The sequence below is a fragment of the Petaurus breviceps genome, unplaced genomic scaffold (genome assembly GCF_028583685.1).
Source record: "Petaurus breviceps papuanus isolate PSGF00001 unplaced genomic scaffold, PetGlider_PUasm1.0 90667, whole genome shotgun sequence".
Taxonomy (NCBI): Eukaryota; Metazoa; Chordata; class Mammalia; order Diprotodontia; family Petauridae; genus Petaurus; species Petaurus breviceps.
In genome coordinates this window covers 5,016,538-5,044,490 of record NW_027187302.1, presented here as the reverse complement: position 1 = coordinate 5,044,490, position 27,953 = coordinate 5,016,538, and the positions used below count along the sequence as shown (strand labels likewise).

The 27,953-nt window shown below is 38.4% G+C and overlaps 2 protein-coding genes across 3 annotated transcripts in view; both read right to left on the bottom strand.

Annotated features, from left to right (window-relative positions):
• SLC35A1 (solute carrier family 35 member A1) overlaps positions 1-7,762 on the bottom strand; it is a 53,015-nt gene extending 45,253 nt beyond the window's left edge. The window contains exon 1 of one of the 2 annotated variants that reach the window (XM_069065117.1): positions 7,617-7,762. In XM_069065117.1, coding sequence (XP_068921218.1) covers positions 7,617-7,632 — 16 coding nt within the window. In that variant the 5' untranslated portion in view covers positions 7,633-7,762. The remainder of the gene's footprint in view (positions 1-7,616) is intronic. The other variant, XM_069065115.1, reaches the window with a different exon arrangement.
• Positions 7,763-9,936: 2,174 nt separating this feature from the next.
• CFAP206 (cilia and flagella associated protein 206) overlaps positions 9,937-27,953 on the bottom strand; it is a 62,051-nt gene continuing 44,034 nt past the window's right edge. Inside the window, exons 8-12 of the mRNA XM_069065114.1 lie at positions 26,923-27,121; positions 20,504-20,644; positions 18,176-18,369; positions 17,573-17,713; positions 9,937-10,167 (exon numbers count right to left, since the gene is read on the bottom strand). Coding sequence (XP_068921215.1) covers positions 9,937-10,167; positions 17,573-17,713; positions 18,176-18,369; positions 20,504-20,644; positions 26,923-27,121 — 906 coding nt within the window. The remainder of the gene's footprint in view (positions 10,168-17,572; positions 17,714-18,175; positions 18,370-20,503; positions 20,645-26,922; positions 27,122-27,953) is intronic.

The window sequence follows — 27,953 nt, the reverse complement described above, 5'->3', positions numbered from 1 at the left end:
ACCTAATATGTTCAAAACTAAACTCACTGTCTTTTCCCCACAAACTTTCCCCTCTTCTGAATTCCCCTATTACTGTCTAGGATACTACCACCCGCCCAATCACTCGGGCTTACAACCCAGGTGTCATCACGGACTTCTCACTCTCACACATTCTATATCCAATCTGTTGTCAAGTTCTGTCAGCTTTGTTTTTGTAACAACTCTCATATATACCTTCATCTCTCCTCTTAAACTGTCACTAAGCCAGTACAAACCCTCATCACCTCAAGCCTAGATTACTGCTAGCTGGTCTCCCTGCCTCCGGTTTCTCCCTACTACAATCCATCCTCCACTCAGACATCAAAGTAATCTTCCTAAAGTGCAGCTCTGACCACGTCATCTCCCTATTCAATAAATTCCAGGGGCTCCCAATTACCTCCAGAATTAAATACCAAATCTTCTACTTGGGGTTCAAAGCCCTTTGTAATCTGGACCCTCCTACCTTTCCAGTCTTTTATGCATTACTCCCAAGTAGTCTATGATCCAATGCTGCTGGCTTCCCTGATGTTCCTTAAACACATCACTCCTTTTCACAACTCCGGACACTTCCACTGGCTGTCCCCCATGGCCAGAATGCTCTCCCTTCCCATCTCCACCCCCGGGCCTCCTTTAAATTCTAGCTAAACTCTCACCTTCTAGAAGAAGCCCTTCTGGATCCCCTTTGATGCTAGTGACTTCTCTCTCTCCATCATCTCCAACTTATCCTATACTTGAATATTGTGAGGTCCTTGAAAGTAGGGACAGTCTTTTGCTTTTCTTTGTATGGCTAATCTTCAGTACAATAGAGAGAGTTCTCACTTTAAGTAAGTAGACTGCTCCACCTAAGCAATTAATTCAAATGTGCCTACTGAGGTGGGGGGGAGGCAGCAAGGGGACTGCAGAGGCATGGAGGGAGGGGGCTGACACACTATTCAAGGACATGTAGGAGCCAGGGACAGAGAAGCAAGAGCAGGAGGAGGAACATGCTGGGCTAGAATCAAGGCGGGGTTGGGTAAGGTACAGACACATGGCACCCAAGGGGGCTGTGGACACTTGGGTAGGTTAGTAGGTAAGAGAAGGGCAAAGGCCCTCTCTCAGCAACAGGGGTCTCAAACCAAGTTATCTGCTGGGGAAGGTCTTTCCAAGCAACTGTTCTGCTTTCACTTGGAGGGTTTGTGTTTGTTTTGTTTTTAAGGCTTTCTTTAAATGTTTTTTTTTGTTGTTGTTGTTATTGTGGAAGGCCCAGGAGTGTAAGGCTGAGGGGCTGGAGCAGAGAGAGAAAGAGCACATTATGGTGCAGTAAAATTAACATAGGTTATTTTTGGAATGAGGATTTCTTTCAGTACTCTTTACCTAAAGTCAAATTTTAGTAATGAGAGTTTATGTAAAGCAAAAACTGTCTGTACTTGGCATATGATAAGCACTTAATAAATGTTTATTGACTATCTGAAAGAACTCATCACCTATAGCAGAAGTTCTTAACCTGGAGACAATGAATTTGTTTTATTAAATATTTTTATTCAATAAAAATTGTTTCCTTTGTAATCCTATGCATTTTATTTTGCTTAAAAACATTATTCTGAGAAAATGTCCATAAACTTCACCATACTGCCATAGGGATCTATGGTACAAAAAAAAAAAGTTAAAACCCCCTAACCTACAGAAAATTCCTCTTCTATTTGGACTCGTTGATGGATATCATCTATGCTTCACTTGATATTAAGAATCAAAAGATCTGGGGGCGGCTAGGTGGTGCAGTGAGTAAAGCGCTTGTGCCGGAGTCAGGAGACCCGAGTTCAGTTAGTCAGGAGACCCGAGTTCAGTTCCGGTCTCAGACACTTAACACCCACACACAAAAAACTAGCTGTGTAACCTTGGCCAAGTTACTTAACCCCAATTGCCCTCCAAAAAGCTTAAAAAAAAAAAAGAAGAATCAAAAGATCATCAAAGCTCATTGTTATTCAGGGAATATTACCTGCTTTTCAATCAACAACCAAGCATTTAAGTGCCTGCTATTTTAATATATGCACAGAAGAAACTTTGTTGGGCATCGCATCATCAAAGAGAGGTATAGTCAGAAAAGAGGATAATACATGCATAGCCCAAATACTATAATGGAATCCATAATATATTAAAAGATCTAAAGGAAGGCCTCTAGCACATCTGGTGGACCCTTTACAGAGGATCGGTCAAACTCCCTAACCTCTCAATTCTTTAAACTCCTAAAATCCCATGACCATCCTCTCCACTCTGAGACCTCAGTCACACATAGGTATAGTCATACACATCATTACCCACAAGCATTCCACTTCCTTAACCAAAAACTAAATTGTCTCTTCTGTAAAATGAAGGAGTTGGACTAGATAGTCACTGAGGTCCCTTTCAGTTCTGGACCCTATGATGCTCTAACTATATAGCTTTCTTTCATTCCATCTCTCCCTATGCCTCACACCTCCCAAACCATTTAATCACTCTTGAAATATTCAAACCCTCAATTTCTCAGTACTTTCTCAGGTAATACCCCTGCTCTAACATTATATTCCTCCTTTTACAATCTCTACTTGAGTCAATCAATTTGATTCTACACCATTACCTATCCTAAAAGCCCTTGTTCCCTTGCTTGATCACCACTCATCCCTTGCAAAACCCCTAACACTAAACTACCTCCACCCACCTCTTTTGTTCCTTACTCACATGCTGCTGAACCAAACTGAAGTTACACAACCAAGCTGACTGGATAAAAATATAAATTCATATTATTCAACTTCACCTGGGCCTTCCTTGAATTTCTCCCTAATGGATTCCCTATCTCTATCCCCAAAGATGCTACCAAATCTTCTCTTGTCTTCAGTTTCCTATACTTCCCTCTCTCCCCTCTTTCTCAGTTGAGCACTTTGTCTTTTATTTTGAGAAACTTGAAGCCATTCTCTGCTGAATGAATGTCACCACTGAGCCATAAACTCCCCCTTTCTCTATCTCAAAAGCCCTTGATCATACCAAACTCTCTCCTTTCCTCCAGTCTCTGATAATGAGGTGGTCCTTTCCTTGCCCTCTACATATGACCCTGATCCCATCCCCTCTTGTTTTCTTCAACAAAATGCCATCATAATCAGTTCCTCTCTTTCTCAAATCTTCAACTTCTCCCAGTCTGCTGCTTCCTTTGTTATGGGCCTTCAAACACACCCAAGTCTCCCCTATCCTTTAAAAAAAGAAACAACAAACCCTCACTAAGTCCTATAATCCATTCAAGCTTTTAGCCTGTATCTCTCTACTTTTCTCAGCCAAACTCCCTGAAAAAAATGTCTACTCTCACTGCCTCTACTTTCTCTCCTCTCACTTATTCTTTCAGATCTGGCTTCTGACATCATCACTCAACAGAAATTTTTCTCTCTTAAGATATCAAAGCCTGGGGCAACTAGGTGGCACAGTGAATAGAGCACCAGCCCTGGAGTCAGGAGGACCTGAGTTCAAATGTGGCCTCAGGCATTTAACACTTACTAGCTGTGTGACTTTGGGCAAGTCACTTAACCCCAATTGCCCTCCAAAAAAAAAAAACATACCAAAGATTTCTGAATTGCCTGCCATATGTAATTGTCTTTTCTCAGTCCTCTCCACCAGAAACTATCAAGTCCAACTGCTGGCTCATCAGTCTTATCACCTGCTCTTCTCTTTTTCTCAATACTTCCTTTTTCAGTGATCTCATCAGCTCCCATAGATTTAATGATCATCTCTATACAGATGATTCACGGTTCTATATATCCACCTCCAGCCTCTCCCCTTTAGCTTCAGTTCTCCTTCACCAACTGCCTACAAAACATTTTAAATATCCTGAAACATGCCAACCTCGACACATCCAAAACAGTCATTACCTTTCCCCTTAACCCACCCCTTATACAAACTTCCTCATTTCTCTCAAAGGAAGTATCATTCTTCCAATCTTCCAAGTTAAAACCTTAGCATTATCCTCAATTCCTCATTCTTACATATCCCATCAGTTGCCACATCTCGCCATTTCTACATTTACAACATTTCTCAAATCTGACCCTTTTTTCTCCACTCACAAAGCCACCACCTTAGTTCAGGTCCTCATCATCTGGTCTCATAAACAATCAATAAATAAACATTTTTTATGAGTCTATTATGCTCGAGGTACTGTGCTAAGTGCCCTTAATTCCCTAATAAATCTGCCCCTACTAAATCTACCCTAACACTGTTTTAATTGGTCTCCCTGACTTAAGTTTCATCCCCACTCTATTTCATACTCCCCAGTCCCCAATGATTTTCCTCATACACAGATATGATCCTCTATTTGATAAACTCCATCAGCTCTCTCTTATCCCTAAAGTCAAATATAAACTTCTCTTTTAGCTTTTGAAGTCTTTCATTACCTGGCCTTAACCTATTCTTTCCAACCTTGGACATTATTCTTTGCCCCTCACTCACTGTGATCCAGTCTAATTAGCCTTTCTGTTTCACACACACATAACACTCCATCTCCCATCTCCATGCCTTTGCACTAGTCACTCCTCCTATACTCCCACCTCATCTCCTCCACACAGAATTCCTTTTCTTCCTTCAAGATGCAGATGAAGTAACACCACTATATTAAGCCTTTCCTAATTCCCTCCCCTCAATGGCTAGTGCCCTCCTTAACTTTGTATTTATATTTATTCTCTTTATATTTATTTTGTACATACTTATATAAGTACTTGTTCTCCCCTTCACCCCCCAGAACATAAGCTTTTTGAGAATGAGAACTGTTTCATTCTTTGTATTATATCCCTAGACCCAAGCACAGTGTTTGGCACAATTAAAACAAGTTAGTTGATGATTAAGTTATGTGAGGATATGGCCAAAAATCATACTGGATGAGAAAGAACAGATGGGTCGCAATCTTCCCTGACAGAGGAAAAACACAGTGATAAGATCACATATTTTCAGAAAAGTTTTTTGCTACATTCACAGACTATAATGTAAAATTTCAAAAATAACCTAGTTAGTTAAATTGACATTATTGTCTTCCCACAGGATAACATATTCCTAATGTGGAAAGCAAAACTTAATTCTTCGTAACATCTAGACCACGGCTGTGTACAACAGATGCTCAACAAATATTTACTAGCAATAACTCTTTATTTGTAAGTTGTTATAATGTTGTGTGACTTCTACAGGAATTTTAAGTTTTTGCCTCACAATCTATTAATTCATACAATACTGATTCAAGGCTCAAAGGTCATCAATAAAACCAAACTGCCAAATCTAACAATACTTTTCCCAATCCTCAATTTAATGACCTCTCAGCAGTACTGATACTACTGGATATTTTCTACTCCCTTCTTCCTCTCTTAACTGTTGCTATTCCACGTCCACTGTCATCTCTTCCTCTTTCCTTTGTACTTGGAGTTCTTTCTAAACACCATCTCAGATGGGGGTCACCTGTCTCAACTACCATTTTTATACTAACTCATTCATTCATTCATTTAACAAGGGCTTATAAAATATCTACTAAACACAAAGTATACCAGGTACTGGAAGTAAAGATAAAATAAATGCCTCCACAGTGACTACACTTCATGGGGGGTGGGGGGGGCAGCTTTCCGAACACTACTTTAACAGACAAGTATATATACTATAATTTTGAGGAGGGAGAAAAACACTAATAAATTACTCCCAAATCTAAAATCTTCAGACCTAACCTCTCTCTTCAGGCTGTGGATTTACATTTTCAACTGCCTACTATATCAACCACTAGCATTTTAAACTCAAAATATCTATAATTAAACTCATCATCTTTCTCTCTAACCCTGCCAGAGTCCCCTCCCTTTCACTTTCAACACTGGATCATAATTCTCCCAGGCATTCACATTTATAACCCAGTAATCACCTCTGACTTTCCCCTCATCCCATACATTTTACTAATCCAGTCAGTGAAGTCTAGTGAATTCTATTTATACAAAAGCACTCAGATTAGTCCTCTCCCTGCTATTCCCATCAGGCCAGTACTACCACTCAACTACTGCTAAGGCACCTAACCTCCTGATCGCCTCTCTTCTAATACATGGTACATACAACTGACAGGGCAATCTTCTAATGCACTAATATGATCACATCACTTCACTGTCCAAGACCTTTAGATGGCTCTCAATGAATCAAGAATCTAAGTGGTGAGGTAGATGGAGTGGGGGGGCCTAGACTCAGGAAGACCTGTGTTCAAATCCAGCCTCAGACCACTTTACTAGCTGTTACCCTGAGCAAGTCACTTAACCCTGTTTGCCTCAGTTTCCCCATCTGTAAAGTGAGCTGGAGAAAGAAATTACAAACTACTCCAATATCTTTGCCAAGAAATGGTATCCCAAATGGGGTCATGAAGAGCTGGACAGGACTGAAAAATGAATAAACAACAAACTTCTTCACTTGACATCCTAGTCTCTCCAGGACATAGTTCCAACCTACCTTTCCAGTAAGAGTCCAGACTACTCTCCATCATATATGTTCTCCAGCTAAAATTTATTAGTCAAGCATCCCCCAAACACTTTTCATGCTTTACCTTCTCAACACCTTGCTCACAGTGATGCTAGGAACTCCTCCCCCACTCCATTTCTCTCTAACGGCATCCTACCCCATCCAAGCTCCAATCAACAAGCATCTCTTCCATCCAGTCTTCCTTCCATACCCTCCAACCACAGTGGTTTCTCCCTCCTTTATTTTCATAGCACTCTGTACTTTTTATTCCCTTGTCCCACATTCATTCATCATATATATTCGTATACACACACAAACACACACCTTGAGAGTAGGGATCATGTTTTATGTATACTTCTCTCTCCCCCGGGGCCTAGCACACTTCAGTGTACATAGTACACATTTTGTTAAATGTGTTGTATGAATGAATGACTTTTAAGTTTCTACTTATCACTTTTATGATAAAGCATTATGATGTAAACAGTTCATACAGCTGACACAATTGAAATGACACCCGATTCTCACTAAAAAAACAACAAAAAAAAGCACTTCGAAATTGGCGTTTGCACTTGGGGGAGAGGGGAAGGGCAAAGTGTGGAGAAAACGCATACTTGAAATAACACATCTTTGTACAGTACTAGCAGAGCGAGACCAGCCTGCTCCAAGGTGTGTCATAAAGGGAAGGGACGGGACTTTTGGCCCCAGTCTCCTCCCGCCCCATCTTGTGGGGTCCAGCACCACTGGCTTGGGAGGTGAGGATGGGGGTCCGGGGTCCCCCCCAGTCCCTATCTCGGCTGAACTCAGTGCAAGCGCACCCGCGCTCCTTCCAGCGCCTGCTAAACCCCTGACACTGTGCCCAAGGGGCTGACAGCCCCGCCAGGGCTGCCCCAGGTGATGGGGTCACCCTGCCCCTGCTCCTCCCCCTCCCCCGGCCCAGGCGCCGGGACCAGAGGAGGGGCCGCTTCCTCCCCGCCCACGAGGACGCCCCCCTCAGTCCCCGCGGGCGGCGGGGCGAGCTCCAGGGAGGCCCTGCACCGTCAGCCGGCGTAACAGCCTCGACGGGCCGCGAGCCAGGCCCGCAGCCGCAGGAGCCTCTCCCTGACCCCCCCCGCCCGCGCCCCTGAGTGGGCTCTCACCTCTCGGGGCAGCCATCGCTGCCGAGCAACCTCGGACCGACTGACGTTATTCTAAGCGCGCTCCGCTAGGTGCCGGCTCTGCGCAATGCACTGTGGGACCAGCCCCCGAAGACCATAGAGAGCCGAGCGCGGCGGCCTAGAGCGACGCTCTCCCCTCGGCTGCGCAGAGTCTGACTTGGACTTGGGCAAAACCACACCGTGCCCAGTTGCGGGCTAGGGCGGGGGAGCTGAAAGGAGGGGTCGTGCACGACTCCGGACTCAACCGGCTAATATCCGTGCCTAAACGCCTGCATTGGTGGCTGCTGTCCTAAAAACTACAACTCCCAAAAACCCGAGAAACTCTTTAAAAAGGAGAACAGAAAGACTGTTACTTTCTGGCAACTGTAGTCCAGCTGCCAAGGATCAGCTGGTGACTCATCTATTCGGAGTAGAAGCTGTTGTCTTATAAACTCCGAATTTGCTACTTTAAAAGTGAAATGCAGACACTTCGTTCGATTAGGCTGTAAATTATACTTCGCTATTCGCTTCCAGCTGTTTATGCCGACGGAATTAACAAGAGAAATTGCATGGAGATAAAACTTGGAGCGCAAGCCCCTGGCCAGTATCGCTCTTCAGTACCTTGCACATAGTAGGCGCTAAAAGAAATGCTGTTTCATTGGTTTTTCGAAAACTGTCTTTACCAGGGAGTGAAAACTGACAGGTAGAAATGCTGAAATCCATACTTCAGAGGTTCTCTCATAATACCACGTCCATTTGGGAACCGTCTCACTTTTCTCTGGTTTATTTGCCCCTACCTAAGTATAACATGAAAACATCAAGGAGGGAGAGGGGGAGACTAAATTCAGATTCATCATTAGTTTAATCACAGGGGAATGAATTTATAAAGTCACATTTTTAAAAACCTTAAGGGTTTACCATTTTTGTTGGTGAAGGGAGGATGCACACCCGTAAAATCAGAGGTCTTTAATTTATTTTTAAGTTCAACATTCTTTTGCCTCTAATTCTCTGCCATCAATATTGTCAGAACCCTTGGGTCAGTCTCTTTCATGACATGGAAGATCACTTTGGTAACTTCAGAAACTTCAGTGTGCCGGCATCTGAGACGGCATCAAATATAGAACAACTTTTATTTACATAAATAACCTAGAAAGGACTAGCACTGGATCCTATAGTCTAATGAGCCCCTTTTTCCTTCTGATGGACTCCCATTTCCCCCAACCCAGTAAAGATGCTTTACTATTAGCAAAACAAGCAATACATTAGATTTAGGGAGGCATCATAGTAGAGTGCATGCCAAAGGGCACTAACTCTAGAATCAAAGGAATTGAATTCAAAAAGTGCCTCTGGTGCTTATAACTCTATGACCTTGGGTGTAATTAAATTAAAGTTCACAGGCCTCAACTTCTTTATCTGTAAAATTATTATAATCAGGCTGACTTTAAAAGTTTCTTGCACCTCTAGATTCATTATCCTATCAACCAGGGGAAAATAATAAAGTTTATATATAAAGGAGGCAGTATAATTTAGTTCCCCTTATAAGCTGTGACCTGGGCTTAAATTTTCACTTAATACGCTATTCATTATGCTATCTAGCATTAACTGATGAGGGCCTAATTTAGGGTGCTGGTCATGTGAATAGAGAAAAGAAAGGGAGTGGATGTGAGAAGTGTTGGGGAGGTAGAATTGAAAAGACTTTACAACTGAATGGAAATAGGAAAGTGAGTTGGTAATGAATATCTGCCCCCCCCAACAAGGAGCTCAATTTCTAATGGGGGTGCTAGTTGGATTAATAAATGAACATTATTGTATCTTGTATTACAAATGCTAATGAAACTTGAGATTCACAAAACTACTCTGAAATATATTAATTATTTTATAATAATCTCAGGTTGCTTTCATTATTTTATCCTTTTTTTTTTAAGCAATTGGGGTTAAGTAACTTGCTCAAGGTTACATGGCCAGTTATTTCTGGGTGTGGTGCTAAGTATCTGAACCCCGGCCGGTGCTCTTACTCGCTGTGCCACCTGGCCGCCCCTCATTATTTTATTCTTAAAAATCCTAACATACTTCTTATAACAAAATATATAAAAAGAGAAAGAATTTTGCTTTCCAATTTAATAGAATGACAAATGTGTTACAGGAAAAAACAATTTCTAGTAACATAGTTTTATAGTGAATGAATGTAGCTGAAAATCTAATGAATGTTATGTAATAATAATAATGGATGCCCCCAAACTTACCTATTTATATATGTGTGACTGACTTTAAATATTTATTATAAATCATCATATGATATCAAGTTTTAAAATGTTTTATCCAATTAGGTTTCATCAACGGCTCTTGTTAAGTTGACTTTGACTGCATGGAGTGATGCTGTATAACTGCCTCGGAGACCAGCTATATAAATCTGGGGCCTGGGTACTCTGGAACCATTTTCTCTCTTGGTCTGTGTACCAGTTGTCTTTAATGGGTATACCTGTGTTGAATTTTCTCTTCTCATGTGACTAAGGTTGGTTTGTACTGAGTGGGTGAGTTTCTGACGCAAATTAGCCTAAAATTAAATGAAGAGAATAGAAAAGAATAAATATTTCTTCAAAACACATGTAAAGTACTATCATCTACTAGTTATAATCAGTCTGATTAATGATTTTTTATTTTTTTAAAACAGTCTGATTCATGAATTTTTTATTTTTTAAAAACAGATTTACTTATTAGCAGTAATTCTTGCCATAGAATTCTTTCTAGGACCTCAGATCTTTGTACAAACAACAGCAACAAAAATAAATATTTAAAAAATAATATCTACTAGAACTAAAATATAAAACTAAATCAGTTTAAATAAAATATTCCTTAGAAGTCAGAAAAATAATACTTCACATGTTAATTTTTTTTTTTTAATTTACAAAATTGCACAGAGTTCAGCCTTCTAATTATTCCATTCGCATGCTTTGGAATTCAAATGATATGTCACAGAGGCATATGTACCAGTGAGGAACTTCAACTATCTGTTGAACATCTGTTGAAGCTCTGTGTCAATATGCTATTAGAGAATACCTGACTTTTTAGCTTTATTAATAATTTCATCCTACGTTAGATGGAATGAACAATGAGTGGAACTGCTCTCCTTGCCATAATTCTTGCCAAAAAAAATAAAAACTTGTTACTGAAATAGAAATGATGAAAACTTTAACTAGAAAGTAAATATTTCATTTTAGAATCTGTGATAAAGGAGAGAAAGTCAGGACAGAGTCTGACATGCACTTTTTTTTGTGGAAAATATCTTTTGAATAATTAAAAATGAATGAATGAATAAATAAATAAATAAACAAATAAGGTCTCATGGCCTAAAAGTCTATAGAGGAAGTCATCCCAGGAGGGATGGGAAACTCTTCACAATGAAATTCTAAAGAGAAACAAATACACTGAGGGAGAAAAGGATGAGCTGTTTAGAGAGACAAATATGGACATGCGTAGACTATATTAAGCAACATGAATTTTTAAAAGGTATGTGCTAAAGAGGAACAAGAAAGAGCAGGTAATGGAGAATGAATAGAAAATATCACACATTACTGGAAGGAGAATGTGAGGATCACTGAAGCTCAGAATGAGTTGCAGATGACAAAGAAAATTAAGAGCAACAAAAAGATCATGAATACATATATACACATACATATACATATATATATGTGTGTATATATATATATGTATGTATACGTATATATGAAAATAAAGGGATCCAAGAAAGGAAAGAACACACTTCTTGGAGTGAATAGAATGACAACTTAGGAAAATGGAAAAAAAGCAGATGTGCTCAATTTTGCTTGTTTTCTCTTCTAAGAAGTGTGATCTTTGGATGGGAAAGAATAGAATCAAAATGGTGATAGGGAGTTGAAACCCAAGATAAGTAGGGAGATAGTTAACATCTAAGCAATCTTTGATAAATTCAAGTCTCAAGGCCCAAATGAACTACATCTCACAATACCAATGGAACAAGTGGATGTAAGTGCTGAGCGACTTCAATGATCTTTGAAAGTTCCTAGAGGTGCCATAGGCCTGAAGAAGGATAAGTATTATCCTTATCCTTCAATAGAGGGAGAAAGGGAATCTGCAAACTACTTAAGATTCTTGGCAAAATTCAAGAGCATATTATTAAAGGACTGGTTAGTAAACACCTAGAAAAGAAAGAGTTGGGCATAAAGAGTCAGCGTGGCTTCACCTAAAAAGACTATGGGGGCAGGGCAGAAAGGGAGAAAGGGGAAATGATACATCTAACAAAGTCCCTCCGGCAGTATGTATAAAGAGAAGAGTTCTAGATTGAACTCAAACTTCTGTGTCTGTGTTCAACTGATAAATTAATCAATTATTAAGCATTTATTAAGCTCCTACGATGTGCCAGGCACTGTGCTGGACACTAGGTACACAATTTCAAAGATTGAAACAATCTCTGCTCACAAAGATCTTCTATCCCAATGTGGAAGTTAATTATACAATATAAACTACAAAATATAAAATAGTTAATTACAAAATATATAAAATATAAAGTTAATAAATCAGGTATGTACAATGTAGTTAAATTCAAGGAGTTTGGGAGGAAGGATACTTCCATTTGGGGGAATCAAGGAAGATTTCATGCAGGAGTTGCTGCCCAACCTATATCTTAAAGGAATTTTATGAGGCACAGGTAAGAAGGCAGAATAGCATAGATCTGGACAAATGGAATGTCATAAAAATTCTGATCTGCAAAGTGTATATATATTAATAATTAATATACCTTTCAGAATTTTGAGGATCAAATGAAATAATGCATATGAAGCCTTAACCTGCTATATACATTAGTTACGGTGATGAGGATGCTAATCTTGTAGACAAGATGAAGAGATATGGTCCAGCAAATATGGCAGTTTGGAGGATTTGAAACTGATTGAAGAGCTGGACTCAAAGTGTTCAATGTCAGCCTGAAACATATTCTTGGGTGAATGTTCCAGGATCTGTGCTTTTCCATGTGCTTAACACCCAGCCAACAACTATACCTAAAGATAGCTATTTAAATGGAGAAAGGTCCTCTCTCTTAAGGGGAGAATGGAAAGGTTGCCTCTATTTTGTTAAAAAGAAAAAATAATAATTATTTTTAATCCTTTCAGCATAAAGATGCAACTATATGGATTGTCTTTTCCTTTCTGCTATTTGAAAGACATGAAAGAGGGATTCAGAGGGAGCTGAAATATGTAAGCATGATTGCAGTAGCAGTCTTCTAAGGAAAAACAACAGATGTGGACAGCTGGTTTGCACTGGGTCTTTGGCAGGAAGCTGCTAACTGCCAATCAATGCAAGCTTATCAAGCAAGTACCTGCCATGTCTTGAGAAAAGGTATTAATCATAACATTTATAAATTCTTTGCTGGGACTCCATAGAAAGGCAGCAAGAAAGGTTTCTGACATCTGGTCATCAGAAAATGTAGGAAGAAGGGTAAAATGACTGGCAATTAGATCTTGAGACTCTCCTAGAGATGACAGCTTCAGGCAGCTTCTGTTTCCACTAGGGCTTTGGTAGGAAGCTGCTAATTGCCAATCAAGGGTAGTGGAGAAAGTTAGTGTCATCTTAAAAGAAAAAGCAGGAAGCTTGCTATAAATAAAGAATGCTATCTTCAGGAGATTCTGTCATTTGCCACACAAGTTTTCCATCAGGAATAACAGAGAGCCTAGGATTTGCTTTGTGGAATCAAAGCGAATTTTGCTGTGACCTAGAAGTATGCTATGTTTGTATTTCTGCCCATGACAAATAAAAACTACCAATTCACAAAATGCAGATTTGACTACCTGTTAGAAAAGGTCTTGAGAAAATGCCTCTACTTTCAATGTTATCAGGAAGAATGTAATTTTTCTTGAAAGAAGGAAAGTAATGTTTCAATTAGAAACAGAGCAGAAGAAAGAATCTGGGGAGGCAGAAAGGAATCCTCATGTGTGTCAGTCAGGAAGCCAATAGATGAACAAATGTAACATAAAGAAGGAAGGACCACTAGACATTTGTAGTTATGGAATAGACAGGACATTCTTCTGCCCTCACCCCAATTTTATTTGCCTTCTCCCATAAGGAAGAGAGAACACTGCAGCAAAGGATTTTAGCTGAATCTAGACGCTGAAGTAAAGTGAAATGCTATCACCATTTGCCCAGTGGAACTGTGCCTAATAGTATGCAGCAGCGACAAGACATTTAAGGAGGCAGCATTGGTTGGAGGCAATGAATTCAGTAGATATAACCCACAGGGAGCAGCTTAAGGATGTAATCAGAAGACACCAATCACACTACAGTATCAGAAGTATGAGTTGTCCCTCTATACTTGTGCCTTGAACTCACATGTCCCCTATTCATGACTTTGCATACATGTGGCCTAGCTACATGTCCCTTATGTGTGTGCCCTTCTACCTATGTGCCTTGACCATATGTGTCCCCTAATTTCTACCTAGGAAGCTAAGAAAGGTGTTTAAAAAGCATAAGGAAAGAGAAGCTAGCTCCCTCTTTCGTTAGAGGTCAGGCCCTCTCAAGACTGAACCCTGCCTGAACCACATGCATGTGTCCAAAGCAAAGGGGTCATTTGCACATTTCTTTAATGAGGAAGGGAGTGGGTCCTGTAGCCCAGCCCAGCAGTAGTTTTTCAATAGTACTCACAATGAGGGAAGTAACAATCCTTGTACCCTGCCCTGGTCAGGCAACATCTGAAACCTTGGCATTGTATGTCTGTAACATTCCCCACATTTGCCAGTCTACGACTGCTAGCACTGCACTGGGTTGCAGGCATCACATTTTAGGAAGAACAAGATAGAAGGCTGTCAGAGGGTGACAATCAGGATGATGAGGGGACTAAAGCTTTGTCAAACAAGGATAACTGAAGAAGTAGGGAACTTTAGCTTGAAGAAGAGAAGAGTTAGGGTCCTGATGGTAGCTACTCCGATATTTGAAGAGCTACCCAAAGGAAGAAGAATTGGGCTTGTTCTGATTGGCTTCAAAGGGCAGAACTAGGAGCAATAAATATTAGTCACAGAGAGGTAAGATTTAGGCCTAATGTAGGGGGTAATTTCTTAGCAATTTATTTATTTATTATTTTTTTTAAAGCAATCAGGGTTAAGTAACTTGTTCAAGGTTACACAGCCAGTTATTTCTGGGTGTGGTGCTAAGTATCTGAGCCCGGATTTGATCCAGGTCATCCCGACACTGGAGCCGGTGCTCTTACTCGCTGAGCCACCTGGCCACCCCTAAGCAATTGGGGTTAAGTAACTTGCTCAAGGTTACACGGCCAGGTGTTTCTGGGTGGGTGCTAAGTGTCTGAGCCCGGGATTTGATCTCCAGGTCTTCTCAACACTGGAGCCGGTGCTCTTACTTGCATTTCTTAGCAATTTAGACTCATCTGTAGAATGTGTTGCTACAGGAGCTGATCCCACTCAGGAGAGATCTTCAAAAGTGGACTAGTTGATCACTTGTCCGTGATGTTGTACATAGGCTTCCTTTTCAGATATAGAAGGACTGCAAGACTTCCTTGAACTCCCTTTCAAGACTGAGTTTCTGTTTGCTATCTCAAGCCTGATTTCTTAAACTGAAGTATCCAGTTAACCATCATTGAGAAGCTAAAAAGGCCTTTTGACATTATCCTGGCCATAGGTCTGAAACTGTGAAACAGCCCTGGAGGGGGCCAATTCTCAGATAAAGATTCTGGGTGACTTTTAAACATAGCATTTTCATCCAATTCTGGGGATAAGAGTTGGGTCAGATTGTTGTGAAAACAGCCAAAGATTAACAAGAAAGATATCAAATTTTACTTCATTTTCTTAAAAATTTTGTTCTTTAAGTTTTATCATGGAGAAGTGGAAAGAGTGATAGACTTGGAGGCAGGATGATCTGAGCTCAAACCCTGCTTCAGAAACTACTTGTGTGACCCTGGACATGTCACTTAACCTTTTGCAGCATCAGTTTTTTTTTGTTTTTTGCCTTTTGGAGGACAATTGGGGTTAAGTAACTTGCCCAAGGTCATATGGCTAGTTTTTTGGTGTGTTAAGTATCTGAGGCCAGATCCGAACTCAGGTCCTCCTGACTCCAGGGCTGGAGCTCTACTCACTGCACCACCTAGCCGCCCCATCAGCAGCATCAGTTTTTAATCTTGTAAAATGGAGATAATAATAGTACCTACCCTCATAAAGTTGTCGTAAGGATCAAAAGAGACAATTTAAGTAAACACTATATAAATGTGAATTATCATGATTAAATTTAGTGTTATTATTTTCTGTCTGGTTGTTTCAATACATGTATCGATAAGTGTAAAACAAGAATGCAGTGAATAATTTTTTTTCTCTCTCTCATCTCTCCATCCCTATATAACTTCCTCTTATAGCTTAAAGTCAGGTAGTTCAGATTACACAACCATACCAGCTGGGTGCAGGATCCTCAATTTCAGGATGAAATTTTGAGAAGTGAATCTGCCTCTAAAAAAATGAATCTTCAAATCTAAAACCATAAAGTAAGGGTGGCTAGGTGGTGCTGTGAATAAAGCACCTGCCTGGAGTCAGGAGGACCTGAGTTCGGTTCTGACCTCAGACACTTAACACACCAAAAAACTAGCCATGTGACCTTGGGCAAGTTGCTTAACCCCAATTGCCCTCCAAAAAAAAAGCAAAAACAAAAAAACATAAAGTAACAAAGACAAACATCACCTGCCCAGATTTGTTTATCAGTCTGTTAGGATTCTTTAAAGAGTTCACCATATGCAGAGAACTGTACTAGTCATTCATTAGAGGCATCAGTAGGGAAAAGAATGAGAGGGAAGGCAGAGTTGAGGAAAATGCCAAGTATGAAACTCATGGGAAGAACTGGCTCTAGATGAGTTTGTAACTGGGAGGAATCAAGCACCAAGAAATCTCCTTTTGAAAATAGAAAAGAAGTGAAGGGTGTATGGCCCAAAGTTAAGGATCTACCTACAAATCCATCATAGCTAATGAGAAAACCAACACTTCTTACTGACCATCCCCTTCAACAACAGGATCAGAATTATATTAGCAGTTTAGATAAATGTCAGAATTTAGATAAATGTGAATCTCCTCCTGGAGGAGAATATTTAGGAGGAAATATTTAAAGGAGACTATTATGAAGGATATTTAGAAGCATCCCAAGATTTATCAATTGGATAAGAAGTACAGATTTCCTCTGCTTCAGGCATACCCTTATCTCATCAACTAATAGTAATCCCACATTCTAAAATACTATGTAAATAACTACTTGTTTGCTCTCAACTGAAGCAGATAAAGATTCCAGATAACAGGCTTGGCTGCTTAACATTTTCCAAGATAAGATACTTTCTTAATGATGAGGGTATCTCCAAAGAAATTATACTCTAATTGGGTCTATAAGACATATATGCCTACAATCCCATGAAGAAACTTGTTACTGATATATAAGTGTAAGTCTGGAGAAGATTTACAGCTAGATTCCTTAATTCACAAAACAGAGAGAGGGGATTACTTTAACTATAACATAACAGAAAGTGAACTGGCATGCTGTAAATACCAGGGCCAGGATTTAGTCCCAGTTCATAGCTGAGTGATAGCATCATTGTTTTAATGGTGTTTTCTTCCTGATAGAAAATTTTTATTCTAGTATCCTCCCTTACTTATAGCATCATATGAAGTAAATTTGTATTCTAGTTTTGGGGTGACAAAAGGAGAAAATAATATTGGGCTTCTACTTGCTTGTCATCAGAAGTAAAGCTTTAGTTATATAATACTATATAATTAGTTATAAATTAGTAAAGAACTCTCAGTGTATCTTATATTGGTTTGCTGAAATCATTTCATTTAATTCTCCAAAAATTCTGAAAAATAGGATATTTTGGAGGGTGGTTCAACTTTATCCCCCCCCCAAAAAAACTTTTAATGAACCCATGAAAAACTATTTTAGATAAAATTGCTACAAACCAGTTTTATAGCTTTTCTTCTCAACTCCCATTCATTCCATTCATAATCTTTTACAATTGTTGGCTGCATTATGTGTGTATCTGTTTGTGTGCTACTTTCACATCTTGTTATTGGTTTTATATGTTTGTCGATCATTTTGACCTGAAGAAATGGAAAGTAGTCATTAATATATATGTATATGCATATACATATATATGTATAATTTCATTTAACTAATAGAACACTACTTCTAAGCAAAATAATATAAATAAAAAATTGAAAATACTAAATACCTGTGAAGAAACTACAGAAAAAACATATAATCAATCACATTAGATGAAATGGAGAAATACTATGGGGAAATCCTGGGAGAGACATCTGGAAGGTCCAGTAGAGCCAGTTTATAAAGTACCTTAAAGATTAGGCCAAGAATTTTAAGTTTTAGCAAAATCTGTCATACAGAAAATCTTGGAGACAATCAGGTAGCTAGTAAGGGAGGGTACTAGAATGAAAACTTTCTATCAGGAAGAAAACATGATTAAAACAAAGAGATGTAGTGTTTCCTATATTCAGTGTAGGCTCCCTCTATTTCTGCCTTTGGTGTGGATAGTTAATAATACCTACCTGAGAATATGGAATCATAGTTTCAAATTGCTGATGAAGTTCCAATAGCTGAATTATTTCAGCATTTTTTTTTGCTTTTTCTCCAATCATCTCAATGTATTTATTTGGATTTTCTGCAAAAGCATATGCAGCTTCTTTGGAATTAAAAGTGTAATATTTGTCTTTATGTTTTAAAATTCCAATAGTTGGATTTCCTTAAAAATAAAGACAAGAAAGTAAATTAAGCATAAAAATAATAGTCTTGTATTGCCTTAAGATGCTGACTCAAAAGACTATATTTTTTAATCATGTTTCTTATACTTTTAATTTTTTAGAATTTTATAACATTTTTCAAATATGTACTAGCCTACTTTAAACTCTAAGAGGTAATGTTCTTAGAACAAATACTTGGAGTCTTAATGTTAGAAGATACCTTAGAAGTCACCTAATGTAAGCTTCTACCCAATCTGGTGGCCCCTTCAATAATACCCCTGGACAAGTGGGTATATAAGCCTCTGCTCAAACATTTACAGCAATACTGAATCGAATATGTATGCTGATGAAAAGTTATTCATTATACTTAGCTAGCATCATTCTTTCCAGCTACCCTGATTCAAAATTTGTCATTCTCAACTCCTTACCCACACGCATACCCCTATCTACTGAATCAATTGCCCTATCTTGTTATTTCTGTCTTCACATTTCTCAAAATGGTCTCATTTCTCCACTCACACACAGACACTACCTAAGTTTAGGCCATCATCACCTCTTACCTGTATTACTGCAGCAGCCTTATAATTGGTCTTCCTCAAGTCTTTCCCCATTCCATTGTGTCCTTCACCCAGTCCCCAAAGTTATTTCTCTAACACAGAGACAAGTCTGACCATATAATCCATTTAAATAAACTCCCGTGGCTCTTTATTACTTTCAGGATCAATTACAAACTCCTCTAGTTGGCATTCAAGGTTCTTACAACCTGGCCTCTTCCCATCTTTCTAAATCTTCTTATGCATTACACCCCACCCCATGCTCTATAGTCTAGCCATACTGGCCTTCTTGCTGTTCCTTGAACACAATGCTCCAGTCTATTGACGTGCCTTTGCATGTAGTTAGCACACACTTTTAAAAGGGACAGCGTCAAAGTAGAGAATAGAACAAGTGGGGGGCAGGATAGGATGGAAGGAAATATAGTCAGTCTTTCACAATATTTCCACTATGGAAATGTTTTGCATAGCTACACATGTACAACCTATATTGAATTGCTTATCTTCCCAGAAAGGGTGGGTGACAAGGGAAGAAGGGAAAGAATCTGGAATTCAAAGTTTTAAAATCAAATGTTTAAAAAATTATTAGTTACTATTATTATTTTACATGCAACTGAGAAATAAGATATACAGCCACTGGGGTACAGAGATCCAGCTTGCCCTATTAGAAAGTCAGAGGGGGCATGCGGGAGCATATAGGAGAGAGCAGATTGGGGGAGCGTGTATACAGTGGAATTGCTGTTTTGGGGTGGTGGGTAGGGGAAAGAAGGGGAGAAAATTTGTAACTCAAAATCTTGTGGAAATGAATGATGTAAACTAAAAATAAACATAAAATTTAATTTAAAAAATAGAAATAACAAGACTGTAATGCTTTTAGTCCCAGAGGCTTCTTGTTATTAGAAATTTTAAAACACTGTGTATAAAACATTTCTCTTTATTTGCTTATTGCCAGGTTGTGAGAAATTTCAATCTCAACAAGTTTCAAATACAATTTCCATTAATGTACATGTTCTTTTAAAATTCTGAACAATAAAACTTTGGATTTCTTATGGGAATATGACCTATAAAAAGACCTTTATAAATGAGGCCATAATGCAATGTGCTAGACTTAAAAAAAATATACCAAAATTTAAATATCAAAGTGAGTATGCTCTTTCAAATAATTACTTTGGGAGTTCTAATGATGTTCCATTTCCCAAAACATTTTTGAAATATTTCTTCTGCAATATGACAGTCACATTTCTTTAGAGGCATAATTTACATAAATGTAGCTAAACTCAAAGAATGGAAGAAGTGAAAGGAACAAATAGAGGGTGGAAAAGGAAAGAGGAAAGGGAAGTGGGATGGAAATCTTGTCCCAGACTTCTCCCTCCAGCTGAGAACATGAACTGACACACTTTCAATAAAAGTTCTTTTTGCTTTCATGTTCTGGTTTTCATTTTCTTGGTGTTCCTGAGATTTTAACTAGTTCCTCCATAGGATACAAAGACCTGTAATACGTATCTCACGTAGCTGTTGTAAGGATCAAATGTGATAATATATGTAAAAGTTCTATATGTGATTATGCTTATTTTCAAGTACATACCTGGAAGGAGTAGTCCACCTGTTACAGCAAATGTGTAACCACAAAATCCCCGGTACTGAATTGGCAATTTGTCAAAATTTGCTGTAGTTTCTGGGAAAAGCCAATCTACTTTTTTGAAATCACTTACATTTACTCTGGTTCCTAAAGAAATACATAGAAAAAAATATTTTTTTTTAATAATGAAGACTGAATTTTCCTTGATTACATTGTGGTTTTTCTACTTAAAAATATTATAGAAATTCTACTTAAAAAAAAAAAAAGCAAAGTGGTGAACATCCAGACAGCTAAAAAAACGCAAGACCATGTGATCCTTGGTTAAGGATGGTTAACCTGAAAGAAAGAAGGTTTAGGGGGTAGCATGATAACTCTTAAGAGGAGTATTGTTTTTGTTTCAAGGTAAGTGAGACATAATTAGGCCCTAAAAGTTTCTTATCTGTGTATTCTTTGCTCCACAGATACATTACTAGGCCTATCACCTAGAAGATCAAAGAGGAAAAGGTCCTATATACACAAAAATGTTTACAGCAACTTTTTTTTGTCTTGGCAAAGAATGGGGAACAAAAAGATTACTCATCATTTGGGGGATGACTGAAAAAAGTGATATATGAATTCAACGGAATATGACTGTGCCATAAGAAGTGATAGTTTCAGAGAAACCTGGCAAAGATTTGTATAAACTGATGCAGAACGAAGTGAGCAGAAGCAGGAGAACAATTTATATAATAAGAGCAACATTGTAAAGACAACTTTGAAAGACTTAAGAACTTTGATCAATGCAATGACTAATCATGACTTCATAACACTGGTGAAGAACATTCTTTCCTCCTCCTTAACAGAAAGATGATGGATTCAATATGCAGAGTGAGATATAAAATTGTTGGACGTGACTAATATGGGATTTCCCTAAAAATAAAAATATGAAATTATTAAACATAAGATATTAAAGGAATATATTTAAAATGCTCAGAGATGCTGACTCAATAGACTAATTTTTTAAATCATGTTTCTTGTGCTTTTAATTTTTTAATTTAGAATTTTATGACAAACTTTTTTTCAAATTTTTATTTTCTTTGACTATACTGATTTGTTATAAGAGTTTTCTTTTCCTTCCCCTGCCCTTTGCCCCCACCCCCAAACCTTGGGATTGGGGAGAGATGGGAGAGAAAAATAATGCTTATTAATTGGGGGAAATTTTTTTAAGATATACAGGATTTGCATAAGTTTTTGAGCAGGGAGAAGCTGCTGAAAAGGGGAAAGATTTAGGACAATGAGGAGAAAGGAAATAACTGAAAAGGTAAGGTCAGATATGAAGAAAGATTGTAGGAACAGGAAAGGGTAAATCCTGGAATGTTTGCTCCCTCAGGTTGGGAATCACACCTTGTTCTCACTTGTATCCCCTGAAGCACCTAATAAATAGTACCTTCTACAAAGTAGGTATTCAATAAATTGTTGCTGAAGGAACAACTGAATGAGTTCAGTTTTTATATATTGTGTTTGTCCCGACACCCATGAGAAAATTTCATGTAGGCAGCAAAAAATTAGGCCTGAGATTTCAGTGAGAATTTGGGACTGCAACTGTATTTTGAAGGGTAATCAGCAGAAATGTCAGAACTGAAGCCATGGGGAATATGATCTACAATGAGAAATATTACAACTACAAATACAAAAATCTATTTTTTTAATTTTTCAAATGCTTTATTAACTTCTGATTTACATCATTCATTTCGGCCAGATTTTGAGTTACAAATTTTCTCCCTGTTTTTCCCCTACCCACTGCCCCAAAATAGCAGTCCCACAGGATATCCCCTCCTCCAATCTGCTCTATCCCATATCTTCTCCCATACCCCTTCCACTTTTCCAGTAGGGCATGGTGTATCTCTATGCCCCAGTGCCTGTATATATTATTTCCCAATTACATGTAAAATAGTATTAATAATAGTATATAAAATATATATATATGTATATTTTAAACATTTCATTTTAAAACTTTGAATTCCAGATCCATTTCCTTCCTCCCTAGTCACCCATCCTTACGGGGAAGATAAGCAATTCAGTATAGGTGGTACATGTATAGCTAATGCAAAATGTTACCCTAGTAGATATATTGTAAAAGACTGACTATATTTCCCTCCCTCCTATCCCAACTCCCACTTGTTCTATTCTCTACTTTGATCCTGTCCCTTTTCAAAAGTGGGTACTTCCAATTTCCCTCCCCCCCAGCCTGCCCTCCCTTCCATCACCCCCTTCTCATCCCCTTCCCCCCTACTCTCCTGTAGGGTGAGATACCCTATTTAGTGTGTATGTCATTCCCTCCCTGAGCCAAATTCAATGAAAATAAGGTTGACCCATTCCCTTTTGCCTTCCTATTCTTCCCCTCCATTGTAACCATTTTCCTTTGCCTCTTCTATATGAGATAGTTTACCCCATTCTGTCTCTCCCCATCTCTTCTCATTATATTCCTCTCTCACCTCTTAATTCCACCTTTTAAGTATCATCCCTTCCTATTAAATTGGTCCTGTGCCCTCTATGTATACCTGTAAAAATATATATACACGTTCACATATGTATTCATATGCCCATACACCCTCCTATGTAGACATATATATATATATATATATATATACATATATATATATTTCCTTTTACTATTGTCATACTGAGAAAAGTTTCATCAGTTACAATTATCGTTTTTCCTTGTAGGAATGTTAATAGTTCTACTTTGATAAATTCCTTATGATTTCTTTTCCTTGTTTACCTTCTCATGCTTTTTGTATTTGAATGTCAAATTTTCTATTCAATCTGTTTTTTTCATCAAGAATGCTTGAAAGTCCTCTATTCCACTGAATGACCATATTTTCCCCTGAAGCATGATACTCAGTTTTGCTGGGTAGGTGATTCTTGGTGATTTTAACATTGTAGAAGATTTAGGTTTTGTACATAATCATTACCATAGTTAGTTAAGTTTTGACTAGGAGTGCTAGGCCTACTCCTTGTATCCCTCAGTGTAGAAGCTGCCAGATCCTGGGTTATCCTGATTGTGTTTCCACAATATTCAAATTGTTTCTTCCTGGCTGCTTGTAATATTCTCTCCTTGATCTGGGAATTTCAGAACCTGGCTATCATATTCCTAGGAGTTTTCTTTTTGGGATCTTTTTCAGGAAGTGATTGGTGGATTCTTTCAACCTTTATTTTGCCCTCTGGTTCTAAAACATCAGGGCAGTTTTCCTTGAGAACTTCCTGGAGGATGATTTCTAGGTTCTTACCTTGATCATGGCTTTCAGTTAGTCCAATAATTTTTAAATTATCTCTCCTGGATCTATTTTCCAGGTCAGTGGTTTTTCCCATGAAATATTTCACATTGCCTTCTATTCTTTCATTTGTTTGGATCTGTTTAACAGCATCTTGATTTCTCATAAAGTCATTAGCTTCCATTTGCTCCAATCTAATTCTGAAGGAATGATTCTCCTCTGTGAGCTTTTGAGATCCTTTATCCATCTGGCAAATTTGGCTTTTTAAGGCATTCTTCTCCTCTTTGCCTTTTTGAGCCTCTTTTATCATTTGAGTTAGTCTATTTTTTAAGGTAGTATTTTCCTCAGTCAGGCTGTTGACTCTCATTTTGTAATTTTCTTGCATCATTCTCATTTCTCTTCCCAATTTTTCCTCCACTTCTCTTATCTGCTTCTTAAGATCCTCTATGGTCTGTAACCAGCTTGTATTTTCCTTTGAAGCTTTTGGTGCAGGAGTTCTGACTTCACTATCTTCCTCCTGTTCCATGCTTTGATCTTTTTTGTCCCCAAAAGAGGAGTCTAATGTTGGATTCTTCTGTTTGCTTTTCTTCCTTTGCCTGGTCATGTTGCCACTCAATTGCTTGACTTTTGGGCTTTTTGCCACAGTAGGACTGCTACCAGACATGGGAGCTTTATCCCAAACTCTGGGGTTTTCTCAGCTGCGGAAGGTGTGCCCTCTCTGAAGCCTTCACATGCTCTGGCAAGCTGGTCACACACCCCAAGACCTCCACCCTAGACAGCAATCCAGATCCAAGCAGGTGAAAGCAAGAGCAATTACCCCTCAGACTGGTTGCTTGGTCCCCCTACACTCTGCAGGGCAGGAGCTGAAGCTGTCATGGGCAGCAGTTGTGCTGCAGTCCTCAGCAGCTTCTCACCCCCAGGGGTAAAAGCCGATGTACTCCCAACTATTAGGTCCCAAAGTCCACACTGCTCTGACCTCTCACTTTGTCCTTAGCATCTATGTGTTGATAATTCTGGATTGCCACAACTGCTGGTGATCTGGAGTCCCTCCAGCTGGTGGCTGGTCAGGCCCGCCCTGGGGCTAAAACCTCACATGGGGCTGGGCTCGGCTCCCAGAGCGCTGTGCTGGCCGATTCCTGCCAGCCTGCTGGGCTGTCCTCAGCAGGAGGTTAGCTTCTCGGTGTCATTTTTTGGGTTCTGTAGCTCCAAAATTTGTTCAGAGTCCCCTTTTACATGGATTGGATTTGGTGAGAGCCAGAGCCACCAGGAGCCACTGTTTCTACTTCACCATCTTAACTCCGCCCTATATCATCTACAATGCTAAAGGCAGTTTTGATAGAAGTAAATGAATGCCTTGTTTCATTTGTTGTTTTGTCCTTTCTTCTTTTTTTTAATGAAAAAAGACTTTATTTTAGACTTTGAACATAAAACTGATTTCTTATCTCACAAGAAATTCATGATTCTAACTTACAAATATATATAATTTACAATGCGTCCTCAAAGAATTTTCCCTTTAACAGGAAATTTAACTGTTTCAAATATCAACATTAAAAGTAAAAATAAAATCCTTAAAAACCAGAAAACATCTATTTGCCAGGCCGCGGTGAACCAAAAAGATCGTGCATATGACAAAAAAGTCCCTTCAAACTTCATATTCCTGAAACCAGCATCCTTATGTTATTTCCATTTAGCTCAATCTGATCGAGTTTGGTGATCCTCCTTCCTTCAGGTGTGATCTCAAACTCGGGGACATCTTCCAATACCATATTGACAAAGTCATCAAATCCCAGCAGTATGAGACAATTGCTTTGTCACTCCTCATCACTATGTGAATCTGTAAGCCTATACATTTGTCAATAAGTTCGAGTGGCAGTTCCGGGCAGTGCCGAGGGAAGACCCGTCCTTTCTTCTTGCTTTTTTTTTTTTGGAGGGGAAAGGTAGGGTAATTGGAGTTAAGTGACTTGCCCAAGGTCACACGGATACTTTTTTGTGTTAAGTGTCTGAGGCCACATTTGAACTCAATCCTCCTGACTCCAAGGCTGGTGCTCGATTCACTGTGCTACCTAGCTGCCCCCTGTCCTTTCTTCTTGAAGAGGACCATGACATCAGGTAGGTGGTGCCAGAACAAGCAAGTAAATTGGATTTAAGCGAGGGAGGGCTGTGCAAAGTCACCAGCCTCCCTTTCTCCTCAGAAGCCATCTGGGTCCAGTAGCAAGATATAGATCTGGATGAATGGAGATTCAACTTAGGGCTCCAGATACTTTACTGTGACTCTCCATAGGGGTATGAAACTCTAAATTGGGAAATCAAACAAAACTAGCAGTGGGATCTTTAGCTGGTCTTAACCTATTGAATTTCATTTTGCTTATCTACAAAACAAAAGTGATGGCTAAACAAAATATTAAGTGATGGCTGAGATTGCTTCTAGCTCTAAAATTCTTTTGTTCTCTGAAATTTGATTTTTGGAATCCTTCAGAAGATTAAATATATTTGTCATGATTATTTCAATGTTTGCTCAACAATTTGTCCATTGATATGCAAATCATTAAATATTATATAAAGAGATATCAGTTCATATTTTGTATTTTCTAGTATGTATAACTGCAATATATTAGCTCTTTATGATTACTCTACCAGTGTTATTTTAAATTATTTATAACAATTTCATATTCAGGATAATTTTTTATGCAAAAAAGAACTTGTTTCTTTGGGTGAATGAATTTGGCTGCCTTTTATTTTAATTTTATTCAAATAGAATATTTCAGTATAACTTTGAGGATAAATTACCAATTTCCATTTTAAATAGAATAATATTTGTACCAATCAATCCATAATGTGAACATTTCCCATAAATGCATTTCAACTATACCCTTTGGCTCTATAGACAGTGTAGCTAACAAAACAAAAGTAACTAATGACCCAGATAGACCTCTAAAAGTTAAAAGTCACACAATTTGAATCTAAATTAATAAATAAATATAATTGAATGCAATTTAGTTATGTCATAAATTCTCATACCTTTGCAGTGTGGTTGGATGATAAATATTCTCTTCAATAACAGTATTTAACAACAAATTTTAATTTTTAAGAGAAAAAGATTAGAGAAAAAAGAGATTGGTAAATTTATGCTGAAAATTTTTAAAGAGGAAGAGAAATGGCAATTATTCATACCCATGCTTTCCTTTATCCGAGCCACATCAGTTTTTACTTCTACTTCCTCCAGAAGGTCTTGAATAATTTGATCATTAAAAAGCTCTTCATGAGTTCCTAGGAATGGTCCAAGGTGAGTGGTTAAATTACTCAGTACACTAAGTAATACAGTTTCATCTTGAAAGCTGGACCACAAGCCAGAAAGTGCAATAAATATAGGCTGAAATGGGGAGAGGAAAAAAAAATTTAACATGGTTTATAATAAGATTACAAGTTAACATTATAATAATTATAAGTTAATTACAAGTTAATCATTAAAAATTTAAAAAAACCTATCATTTGCAAATGGGCAAATTTCACTTTTAGATATACTTTTAAATGCCTTAAAAACTATGCCAATATAATATGCACATAATCTGGTCCACACACATGAAAAAGTTTCATTTTATCATATTTACATTTAATAAATTTTATTGAAACACATAATTTTTTAAAGAAATCTTCAATTCATTTACTGAAATAGGTTAAACAAATTCATAAGGAAGGTAAGATTCATGGAAATTTCATTTCAAAGGGTAAGAAAGAAGGAGAGCCTTCCTCTTCCCATAGTCCTGGAAGATGGTATTCTTCTCAGGACTACTGACTGCAGCTCATGCTTTGTCATTCCTCCCAGCTCAGCTGCCCTGCTTTGTTGTTCTAACAGAAACCCTTGTGGTACCATCTGAACTGCGGACCTTCTTGCTTACAGTATTAGGAGCACTTCTATATGATTATCTGCTTATAACCATCAATGCATATCTCTCTGAAACTACCTATCTGGATCTAGGTCCAGAACAGTGAATGTTTAATCTATGTTTCCTAGGAGACCCAGGATCCCTATACCTGTACTAGTATATCTCTGTCAGTGGGCAGTAGGAGCTAAAAAGGGACTTGGCTTTAGGAAATCAAATTAGGGAGAGAAGTAATAGCTGAGGAGAACTACCCCCGTATTAGGCTGGTTGGGTCTTTGATGCAGTAAATCTGAAGTGCCACCATCTCAGTTCCATTAAGTT